The sequence below is a fragment of the Xyrauchen texanus genome, chromosome 49, assembly GCF_025860055.1.
Source record: "Xyrauchen texanus isolate HMW12.3.18 chromosome 49, RBS_HiC_50CHRs, whole genome shotgun sequence".
NCBI classification, from domain to species: domain Eukaryota; kingdom Metazoa; phylum Chordata; class Actinopteri; order Cypriniformes; family Catostomidae; genus Xyrauchen; species Xyrauchen texanus.
The window spans coordinates 24835260-24847532 of NC_068324.1; the positions used below are offsets into that span (position 1 = coordinate 24835260).

A 12273-nucleotide genomic window follows, 5' to 3' on the forward strand; every position below is an offset into this window, starting at 1 on the left:
ATGTCTGTATCTAAATGGTGATTGGTTCTTTTACCTCTAGGGCGGTAAATACGGATGTGCATCTTTTGCACATCCGTTTCTCGCATTCATTTTAATAGAAATTACCCATCTGATAACAGTATGTTGGTTTCAACAAGCCAACATAATCAAAAACAGATCAGAGTTTTTGCTACATTTTCAATTCTGCTTCAAGTCTGAGGTTAAATTTAGCTAAATCCAGGGGTTCTCCAGTATAACTCATCCTGATAACTTGGCAGCTTACAAAACTCAGACATTACATGATATTTCACTAAAGCCAGTTCTACTCTAATAAGAGTAAAAAAATATAAATTTAGCAGCATTTTCAGGCTAATAATAGAAATAAAGTAGTCTCACTCACATATGCAGATGATGGACAACATGCGTGTTGCCATGTATGGAGGAACACAGTGCGGGAAAACAGGCTGAAGCACATAGTTGGAGAAAGTGAGAGCTATGACTGCCAGTGTGGTGGGATACATGATTAGCACTGCGCTCCATAACAGCAGAAACCTGGACAACATGGAGAACAGTAACACAACACACACAACATATGGGCAGTTTCAGGTTAATATGTACACACATATAAGAGAATGTGTATTTAGATGCTGTATCTGGTCACTATTTCTTATGAAGTTTGTCACTATATTTAATCACCTTTTAACTTCTACTATTTCATGTAGTCTCTTAATTGAAATGAGATTTAAATAAGATGCATGCATAATAATTATAATAAGCAAAATGCTGTTTTTTGATAGAATATAGCATGCCACACCACAGGACATCAACTTCCCAACTGCCAATCTCAAGTGGTAATACATTTCCTTTTTGTTTATTTCTTAATAAATCTCATATGGCTGTGTCCTACCCCACAAGACCTCCAAATATCTCAGTAACGTAGGAATAGTCTCCTCCAGATTTGGGGATGGTGACCCCTAGTTCAGCGTAGCAGAGTGAACCAAGAGCAGCTACACCCCCTCCTAGTATCCACACCACCAGTGCCAATCCAACAGAACCCGAGTGCTCCAGAACCCCCTTAGGAGAGATGAAGATTCCTGAGCCAATGATGTTACCTGAGAAAGTAAGGACATAGACAATTAGATAAAATGCTTAATGACTATGAACATTCCCAACTGATGGCATTCACAAAGTGAAGCCTTTCCAAGTGAGGCAGGATATTCAACAAGTAATGTTGTGTAGGAATTGACTTTATTCATAAGGAATTGTTTGAATCATGAAAAGTGCATTCTATACAAGAATGGAATCAGGTGGTTGGGAGGCATTGGGAGAGGTTTAAAAAGAAAGAAAAAATTTTTTTTATTGGAAGCTGAAAAGAAAAGTGGAGCTCAGAGGTGAAGCAAGAAATTATATAAAATGATGTGCACTGAAACATTCACAAAAAGACCAAGAATGCATACTGAGACAGTAAATGGGGTAAATTTGGATTTCGATGTTGACTTTTAAAATGACATAATTGTGACAGCCATTGAACTGCCATCTCACTGTGAATTCGATGTCAGGAATTCCAAAGTTCTGCAGCTGAAATCGGTCTGTGCTTACCAAAATTCGAACAAAAGCCCCCAGTAGACAAAGTTGAAAGTGTTGTTGAATGTATGGGCATGTGTGCGCTCCGGTTTCTGGGTGAAATGTCCACAGAGTGGCACAAAAAGTGAGTTGTTTTTAGTTGTAAATAATGTTATACAGACAACAGGAATGCATATTTTATTAACCATAAGCCTAAACCCCAACCTTAAACCTAACGCATAGTGGAGTAAAAATTTTATCTTAAAGGGAAAATGGAACCTCCAAATCACAAACTGATTTTCTGAATGTTATCCACAGGACCTGAACCAATGTTTCTAAGGCTGCTTGTGTAACACACTATTAGCCGCACCACAGGAAAAGGTAAACATATTTGAAATGATGTAAAGATGTCTGATGGGAGATGACGCTTGTCTGTAACTCATCAGAATGGGGTCGATGTCAGGGTACTGGAACATTCAGTAAAAACATGTTGATTTCCCATGTGATCATGCTGAATTTTATGTGGAAAGTGGTATAGGTTGAATCAATGTTTCATCAACATCTTCCTCATCATAAATATCAAAACAACAGATTTCAGCCCCTCATATTCAGCAAGTGAGATTCAGTGAAAAGAGAAATGGCTATTTCTAGTATGAGGACATGATGATCATGTTAATGCAATCAGCCTGGAATGCATTTTCAAATCCACACTGAATTTTGCTACATTCATCTTGAGGCATTAATGAAAATGCCATTTCAGATTCTCTTAATTGTGCGTCAATGCATTTTTGCTACAATTTGTGCACAAACATTTTAAACATATCAATTCAGTTTGGGTAATATATTATAATTTTGCAAGTTATAATGCATTCAAATGAATGTTTAATTAAAATTGTAAAACTAGGGTAGGCAATGGCAAAATGCAAATAACATTACTGAATTTTCATTTTGCACCAAATGTTGCACATGTGTCTGGAAAATGTCAATTCAAATAGAGAAACGCATTGCCATTTTGCATATAACATTGCAAATTGGATTATGCCAGCCATGTGCTTCCATATTTCTACAGTAGGTCTGTCAATTTAAAATATTAATTTAGTGTGATTAATTATATAAAGAAATTATTAGTTCATAGTCCTAGTTATAGAAGGCACTTCAGATCACTTTAACCATGCCTAAAAGCAGCAAAGATATGAAGAGAAAAGATATCTGGGTGAATTTCACATTATTGAGTCTATGATAATAATAATAATAATTTACAAATTGCAATAATATTTAAGTTGACAGGGTTCCAAAAAATAAGAAACCAAAAAATTGTAAAGGAACTCCTGCTGCATACATTTTCTTAATATGCAACATATATTTGTATGTAATCATTTTTGTTTTCTCTATTTTAAAATGAAATAATGTGTAGTAAGAGTTTATTTCTTTACACATAAAAGTGTAAACCTCCTGCCAATCAGTTCCACACAGTGAGGCTTAGATATTAAACAGATTAAGGAAAACACTGTATCAGATTGGGATTGATATCAGTCGATACCAAGAGTTTAGGTATCAGAATCGGATCAGGGGAGATAAAACGTTATAATTTTAATGCATCCGGCCCTTTTTGCTTTTGTAATTCATACTCTTCTCTATGGTGATTCTCATTCATGCTATACAGTAAAGTTTTACAGAATTTTAGTAAAAAATACTGTAATAAAATAATTTAAAAATGTTTTATAAAAGCAGAATAAATTAAAGGTAGTAGAACAAATACTGCCAAGTGATGTAACAAAACCAATTCAGTTTCCTTTTCGTAGCAGTAAAGCTACAGTATCCCCAGTAGAAGTGGCAGAATCACCAAGCAAACAAGCAGAAGTATTTCCCCGACTAACATCCACACTGGCTGTAGCACCTCTGAGTTTATAGACCCCCTTCTGGCAGTGCTTCTTCCAAACACCCAAGTGTCTTACAACAAGATTACGTAACAGCAAGCATAAATAATTTACTCCTGCCTGTCAAAGCCCCGGCTGCCATCAGAAGTGCAGGGAACAATCTTTAGCTTTCATTCGGCCTCTTTCAAGAGGACAAACACATCTGAGAGGACCAGGAGACCTCAATTCTGAATGTTGAGTTTAGACTCATTAAGTAGCTTTATAAAGTTAAGAATTAACTGCATATGTAAATGTTTTTATAATTTTTCAACATAGTTAAGAAGTCACAATTGTATTACTCTTTTGTTTTCAGAGAGATTTAAATAGAATATGACATTTATTGGACAAAAATAAGGCACTAAGCCATGAAATTTAAAAGACTGCACATTAGAGTGGTATGCATTTATTAATTTGGCAGATGTGTGTATATATATATATACACAAACAGCTATGTTAATAAATCCAATCCAAATGAATAATACTAATAAACAATCATTTACAGTTGCAGTCACAGTTTCAATTGTCTATGGCAAGAAATGTCTAACACTAAACCTTTAAAAGTGCATAAATAATGGGTTAGTGTAGTCAACAGTTAACATCTTTCAGCCAAATAGGCTACAACTTTCTACATTGCTGATATGGCGCATTTATATGATTAATCTGTCTTTATAAGTCTTAAAATGCCAAAACTTCTGTTACCAATGATAATCGTGCATGCACTCAGAAGTCCGATCTCCTTCTTTAGTGTCACGCGCTCGGGGATGCTGGTGTCTGGTTTATTCTCGCTATCTTTCATGATGCTCCTCTGATCCTCTGTCCTTTTCCTCTCTACTCCATCCATTTCAGTTAGCACACAAACAGAGTGCTGGACTGCCTCTCTTCAACTTCATAGGATTGAAACACAGTGAAAAGGCTGCGCAGGCGCCACATCGCGCGCTGTCCGGGGTAGAATGTTAACGAGTGCGCGGCATGGCTGATGCACACACACACACACACACATTCACTGATACATACACACTCCATAAGCCATATGATGTGTGCATTTAAAATGATCATTCATCAAAACATTGCATTTGAGTTTTGGATTTATATTGGACAAAAAATAAAAGCTACAAAATAGCCTGTGCTCATGTAAAAGTTTTTTTTTTTTACATTGTTTATGCCATAGGCCTATTTACTGATGCAGTTCTTGGCAAACAGGATCTATAGGACACCAGCTGGAAGGAGAGTGCTACAGGGTAATCCCCACATCCACTGAGACATATGTTCACAATGAAGAGGTTTCAGCATGCACCCATTCATCCTGAAAGGATCCCCAGTGTGGAATTTAGGAAGTCAAGTCGTGAATTTGTGGCCATTGCTTTTCCCTGACTAACAACACCTCATGCGGAATAAAGGAGGCCAGGATTCAGCTGATCTTTCTTAGGAAACCTGTGGAGAGTGAGCTGCTTTGTAGTCTGGCAGGAAGACTGAAACTCTGCCAGCAGTGTGTGACACTTAAAGGAGGTAGTCGAGCAGAAAACCAATACATCACTAGAGCCATAGAGAGGAGAGAAGGGACAGAGATGTACATATACTGAGACGGGGGACAGAGACCACATTATATGGGCAAATCTCATGGAAACATACTGGGACCTGCTATAAAATCCAGTTTAATCTGGTAGCTGTGTTTTGGAATCATAATTTTGTATAAAGACAATGAAACTTAGCCTATTTTAGGACAAAAAGATCTCATTAGATTCTCATTAATACAATATTTATATATTAAAATTACAACCCCATTTCTAAAAAAGTTGGAAATTTCTAAAATAAAATGCTAATAAAAACATAAAATATTCACTCTGTGCTATATTAAAAGCACATCATTTGATTTATTTTACCATGTGAATTTAATTCTTTTTAGTTTTTTATATATAAACTCATCTTAAATCAGATGATTGCAAAACGCTCCAAAAAAGTTGGGACAGTCGAGTGTTTACCACTGTGTAACTTCATCATTTCTTTCTAATTATATATTTTTACTGATTTTTTTTATCCTCATTTCTCCCAATTTTGAATGCCCACTTGGTCCTCGTGGTGGTGCGGTTAGTCACCTCAATCCCAGTGGTGGAGGACAAGTCTCAGTTGCCTCCACTTCTGAGACCGACAATCTGTGCATAAATCCAACCAAAACCCATATAATGAGTCTCTTTATGCTTATTCACATAAAAAAAATGTCACTATGCATTAATATTTATGGTTCTAAAAATTATTCTTGCTTCATTTCAGTATAATTACAATTTTATTTTGGGGTGAATTAACAGCCAGGGATGTGCATGACTGTTTGTGTGCGATTCACCACATACACTCAAAATGTCTTTATTTTTTACGAGCCCATGCTGACAAAACCAATGCCAACACCTTACTGAAAAGAAAATCAATTAATATATAAATAAAATAAGCTGTGCGATTTTCAAACACGTGTGCTTAAATCACATGCTATATATTATTACCATAACAATTGTAATTGAACTTTTTCTAAGCTGTACCAGAGTCTAAGTAGCCTGAGATGGAGCACTTGTAAATGAAAAAGAATGTGAGTAATTGGAATGGTCAATATGGCGGATGTAGAAACGTAATGCCTTACAGGTAAGAGACAATCACCTTTTAGATAAAGACACCAATTGTCAGTAAACCTAGAACGCGCATGCGCATTAGCTGGACAAGCCTAAAAAAAAATAGGCGGGAGAGTTCCAATGTTAACTAAACTAAAGAAGCACTATTCATGATACCAGTGTGTAAAATAGCTCAAGGATGGGCAAGTAGGAGGCGAGCACCGGCTTGTCAATATAAATGATAATTTAATGAAAACTTAAACCAAAACACATAAACAAACACACACACGACGGACATGCCCATAATTCTCTCTCTCTCGAACCATCGTCACCGGCCGCCTTTATCCCTCGCGCGCCTCATCAGGCCGATTGGGGACCGGGCGCGCGATATTCTGATCGGCCGCGCCCCCCCTCCACTCCACACAGTGTTGTCATATTTTTCAGCTGATTTGAAATATGTTCTTTGATCGATCGTAATCTCGACCAACCGTTTAGGACATTTCAGTCTGTCCCCATTCAAGTAGATAAGATCTGCACTTGTTAGCCGCTTGATTGCATCTATAGTAAAAAGCTGCCCAGGAGCGTTCCAGAGATGGCCGTCGATGAACTGACTTACCTACCGAAGTCCAAATAGAGACATTCTCTACAAATCCACTGTTGCACACTGATTTTGGAAAAGAGTTTAGGGGTCGAACACAGTAAAGTCTTCGGCCCCACCTATTGTTGAAAGTTCTTCTGTACACTTCAAAATTTGCAATGATGCAAAGACGCTGAAAAAAGCTGAAAAAGCTATGAAAGTGTTTATCCTTTCATATCCATGAATAAGGTTTATTGAAATAGTAGTCAGATAAATGCCTTAAGTGTCACAATAAATTAACAAAAGAAGACAAAAACATGAATTCAATAGTAACATTAAATATGCATGATAAATTTATCACTAGCATGATAAATCCAGGGTGTGTGTTTAACTGGAGTCGTTGATGTGGAGTTCTATGTGAACTCGTTGTGGAAGAACGCTGTGATGTGCTGGGCTGTTGTCTGCCCCACTACAGCCTCTAGTTCCTGGACTGAAGCTCTGCAGAGCTGATGGATGCCGGGGAATCGCTGAAGCAGCAGCATGGCCTTCACCTTTCCAACCCCAGGAATCTGCTGAACCAAACTCAACACCACCGGCTCCAGCAGTCTGGACACACTTCTCCTGCGGAACGGATTCTCTTTGTTCTCTCCAAGAACCTGCGCAGGACAAACACATCCCAATCACTGGACTGAACTGCATTGATATAATACCATCTACTCTTGTGTGTATTATGTGATCTGAACATGTCATACATTACACAATCAGCTCATTATTCTGTAACTATTTAGTGGCATACATTTGAGCATGCAACAAAGTTGGATGCTCAAAGGGGTGATGGTGTGGCCAATTTTTCATTCTTGCACAACAATTACACAATTGCTCTTGTGTAATCATTAACTTAGAGAATGATTTTGATTGAGAATGACATTTTAAAATGGTTTCAATCATACAGTGACATTCTCTTACCAGCTGTGCTATGAGCTGTGCGGCTTCAGCAGCGTTGGACACGGGCAGTAGTGTCAGACCCAACTCCAAAACCACAAAACTCTGCAGCCCGCTGAAGTACTGCTCACTCAGATGAGTCTTTTCCACAATCACAATGCCATGCAGACCACTGTTAGCCTGCATTAATAATAACAGTTACACCCTGTGAGTGAGGGTTTATTTGAAATATTCTTAAAAATACAGAATTCCTGAAATTGTTTGTTTATAAAAGGTTCAGGGATTAGCAAATATGCCAAATTCAGAGGTAATACGGCAACAGATGCAGAGAAATTCAAAAATATCACACAAAATCTTCACATTTCTAAACCGGACGATCTTCCTCCTGTAGCTGTTTCCTGCCACCTGATCACTCTCTGACACATAGAGGACACAAGTCTTATTGCTCAGACAGAAGTCCACAATGCCCAGCTCCTCTTCAAAGATCGTCTTCACACTCCCTGCCACAAAAAAAAAAAAAAAAAAAGAGACAAATGTGGCATTAAGTCAAAGTAAACAGTAAAAACAGACCTTTTAGACATGCTGCATCACATATTTATATTAAAGTGTTAATAGACTACTGAATTACATGTCAATAAAGACAAATGTTGTCATGTTCCTTCTGTTCCTACTTATATCCACATCTCATTTATATTCTTTAACATATCCTACCTCTTCTTCAATACATTGCATCACCTACAAATAACTGTATATCTGTACACAACATTATTTTTATTAGATTTCTCTTTTTTTATCTGTTATATCTTATTTTTATGTCACTATATGTATATATGTTTAAATGTATATGTTTGTATGTATGTATATATGGTTGCATATTCATTGGCCGCTTCTGTCACCATGAAACATTCCTTGTGTAAGCATACTTGGCAATAAAGGTAATTCTCATTCTGATGTTATAATAGGCAAGAATGCATGGAATCAAAACAACATATGGGCCATTGAGAAATAAGGTTGTCCAAGGTGTTAAAAAATAAGAAATATTTAAAAAAATCTAGTTTAAAACACTTCAAGTTCTTAGAAATTGAATCATTGGGTGCCTGGGTAGCTCAGTGAGTACTGACGCTGACTACCACCCCTGGAGTCGCGAGTTCGAATCCAGGGTGTGTTGAGTGACTCCAGCCAGGTCTTCTAAGCAACCAAATTGTCCCGGTTGCTAGGGAGGGTAGAGTCACATGGGGTAACCTCCTCGTGGTGGTGATTAGTGGTTCTCCCTCTCAATGGGGCGTGTGGTGAGTTGTGTGTGGATCGTGGAGAGTAGCTGAGCCTGCACATGTTGTGAGCCTCCGCGATGTCATGCATTTGGATTGACGGTCTCAGAAGCTGAGGCACCGGGGACTTGTCCTCCACCACCCGGATTGAGGGCAGTAAACGTGCCACCACGAGGACCTAGTAAGTAGTGGGAATTGGGCATTCCAAATTGGGAGAAAGGGGATAAAATATATATATTTTTTTATATGTGCCCAATTTGGAAAAAACGTTACTGCAGGGGTCTGCCCTGTTTTATGGTTTACCACATGATTTTGATTTGGTGGACAAGTGTTTTTAAATATTAATCATATTTTAAAACACAAATATTTCACTGCTTATTTTGTTCTGCACTACACAAGCCAATATATCTTTTTTCAAGAATTTCAGCTTTTAATGAGACTGAATTATTTATTTATTTTTTTACATTCCAGGTTCAATACAAGTGGTTTTAACTGTCATTTTAGGGTTTCCAGCATTATCTTCATGGCAACAAAGTTGTAAAATTGGATATAACTTTTTTTTTTTTTATATATAAAAGTGAGTATATTAACGTTCAAAAATTGGCCCCATTGACTTTATTGTAACCTCGAGTTTCTTTTTTAAAGAGAAGGGACGAGTCTAAATTAATTTTTGTGGTAAATCAACATTATCCCACAAATGCTGTTGGTTAAAACTTAACTTGAATTGAACCCAGAATATTTCCTGAAAGGAGCAATATGTAACATTTACACTCACCTAAAGGATTATTAGGAACACCATACTAATACTGTGTTTGACCCCCTTTCTTCTTCAGAACTAACTGCCTTAATTCTACGTGGCATTGATTCAACAAGGTGCTGAAAGCATTCTTTAGAAATGTTGGCCCATATTGATAGGATAGCATCTTGCAGTTGATGGAGATTTGTGGGATGCACATCCAGGGCACGAAGCTCCCGTTCCACCACATCCCAAAGATGCTCTATTGGGTTGAGATCTGGTGACTGTGGGGGCCATTTTAGTACAGTGAACTCATTGTCATGTTCAAGAAACCAATTTGAAATGATTCGAGCTTTGTGACATGGTGCATTATCCTGCTGGAAGTAGCCATCAGAGGATGGGTACATGGTGGCCATAAAGGGATGGACATGGTCAGAAACAATGCTCAGGTAGGCCGTGACATTTAAACGATACCCAATTGGCACTAAGGGGCCTAAAGTGTGCCAAGAAAACATCCCCCACACCCATTACACCACCACCACCAGCCTGCACAGTGGTAACAAGGCATGATGGATCCACGTTCTCATTCTGTTTACGCCAAATTCTGACTCTACCATCTGAATGTCTCAACAGAAATCGAGACTCATCAGACCAGGCAACATTTTTCCAGTCTTCAACTGTCCAATTTTGGTGAGCTCTTGCAAATTGTAGCCTTTTTTTCCTATTTGTAGTGGAGATGAGTGGTACCAGGTGGGGTCTTCTGCTGTTGTAGCCCATCCGCCTCAAGGTTGTGCGTGTTGTGGCTTCACAAATGCTTTGCTGCATACCTCGGTTGTAACGAGTGGTTATTTCAGGCAAAGTTGCTCTTCTATCAGCTTGAATCAGTCGGCCCATTCTCCTCTGACCTCTAGCATCAACAAGGCATTTTCGCTCACAGGACTGCCGCATACTGGATGTTTTTCCCTTTTCACACCATTCTTTGTAAACCCTAGAAATGGTTGTGCGTGAAAATCCCAGTAACTGAGCAGATTGTGAAATACTCAGACCGGCCAGTCTGGCACCAACAACCATGCCACGCTCAAAATTGCTTAAATCACCTTTCTTTCCCATTCTGACATTCAGTTTGGAGTTCAGGAGATTGTCTTGACCAGGACCACACCCCTAAATGAATTGAAGCAACTGCCATGTGATTGGTTGATTAGATAATTGCATTAATGAGATATTGAACAGGTGTTCCTAATAATCCTTTAGGTGAGTGTATATCAAGCATTTAAAATGAATATTGGATTGAATAGTCTCCCCTGCCCTCTCCTCCCCAGACGCGAAGCTCACGTGGGTTGCCAGGTTGAGGACACACAACAGGAACGAGCAATGGGAAGCGACAAGCCTTGCGACAAACATTGCAAGTTGATCAGCTAATGTATATGGTTGCAATGTTTTTATTGTTTGAAAATTATTATAAACCAGCTCATGTGGATTTCTGTCAATGTTAGCTAGATGTATTGCTGGCTTCCATGGCTGTAGCTTGTTGTGTTTGCCCGCTAACTTGTTTCAAATCTGGCAACCCGGGTGTCGAAATACTATTGGAAAATGGGCAGTGGGCAGGATCACACAGGCCAAAACACAAACAGAAATTCCGGCCCGGAACAGACATTTCAAAGTAGAATAAACTGGCATTGTTTAAGGAGAAGCCAGTATTTCAACTTAGCTTGTTTCCTAAATCCTTGATAACATATTATGATAATTGTATGCTTTAGTACAGTAAATATATTATGGCACCTTTAAACCTCAGAAAAAAATATAAAAATTACTTTGAACTGAGAAATTGAAAATATACTCACCACAGATGAGGTGTATTTAAGTAAATTGAGAGAATGTATTATTTATATATTTTTGAATAATTTAACTGAGCTCAGAGACAAAACTAAATTATAAAAACATTTACTAATGTTACCATAGTTTCTAGTCATCGAAAATAACGATGAAATAAATAGAGTTTCAGAAAGGTTCTTAAAGCTTACAATGTTTGAAAAAGATCCCATATTAAATGTGCTAAAAGCGATTTTAACAGTTCTGGAACCTAAAAGGAAACTGGAACAAAATAGTGTTCTTGAAATTCTGTTGACAACCGTGAAACGGTTTTCAGAGACGCGGGCTGTCACAGGGTGGTGTAATGTTTCATGGATATCTTTCAGGGACATTTTCTGTGTGTCATTTCATAAAATCTCTTACAGCACCTTTAATGTACCACGATTTTACAGTAGTAAAAATAGCTTGTACGTGTGCAAGTAGAAGAAAAAAAGTTACCATGAATTATGGTAAGGGTTAATAAAAATATGTAGAAAGTGTAATGATATGAATTTCAACCTTTAAAACACTGCACAAGTGATGAGCCCCTCCACTTCTCATTAGTGAGAATATGTCCATATGGAGGCGCGGCGTTGATTAGTTTCGCGGGAACGGGATTCGTTTCCATCACAGACAACGACCGATTTAATAATCAATAAATTATTCATTCAATTCTGTACGACTGTATTGACTCGCTCCAATCAACAAAAGCATATCTTCAAGAAGTCCATAAAGGTTTATCCGGTCAGGGTTCCTCGTTCAGTTCTCTTAATGTATGAGAAGAGATATCAATATTTCTCATTGAGCAAACTTCCCACCAGCAAAACAAAACAAAACCAAACAAAACTCA

General features: G+C 37.9%; 2 protein-coding genes across 2 annotated transcripts in view; both read right to left on the reverse strand.

The window, feature by feature from the left end:
* Positions 1-4299, reverse strand: part of LOC127640072 (asc-type amino acid transporter 1-like) — a 41467-nt gene extending 37168 nt beyond the window's left edge. Inside the window, exons 1-3 of the mRNA XM_052122461.1 lie at positions 4158-4299; positions 887-1091; positions 380-531 (exon numbers count right to left, since the gene is read on the reverse strand). Of these exons, the coding sequence (XP_051978421.1) occupies positions 380-531; positions 887-1091; positions 4158-4299 (499 nt within the window). The remainder of the gene's footprint in view (positions 1-379; positions 532-886; positions 1092-4157) is intronic.
* A 2721-nt stretch (positions 4300-7020) lies between these two features.
* Positions 7021-12100, reverse strand: faap24 (FA core complex associated protein 24). Its single transcript, XM_052122478.1, has 4 exons — positions 11943-12100; positions 7932-8071; positions 7596-7751; positions 7021-7285 (listed from the first exon to the last, which is right to left on the reverse strand). Exons 1-4 carry the CDS (start codon positions 12049-12051, stop codon positions 7043-7045), a joined length of 648 nt encoding a protein of 215 aa, XP_051978438.1. The 5' UTR covers positions 12052-12100; the 3' UTR covers positions 7021-7042.
* Between the last annotated feature and the right edge of the window lie 173 nt (positions 12101-12273).

Excerpts from the sequence above, each read along its gene's own strand:
- faap24 (XM_052122478.1), bottom strand. The coding sequence starts at position 12,051 with ATGGAAACGAATCCCGTTCCCGCGAAACTAATCAACGCCGCGCCTCCA. Across the intron at positions 8,072-11,942 it reads ACTTGTGCAGTGTTTTAAAG|GGAGTGTGAAGACGATCTTT; the intron begins GTTGAAATTCAT and ends TTTTTGTGGCAG. Across the intron at positions 7,752-7,931 it reads AGATCGTCCGGTTTAGAAAT|GCTAACAGTGGTCTGCATGG; the intron begins GTGAAGATTTTG and ends TTATTAATGCAG.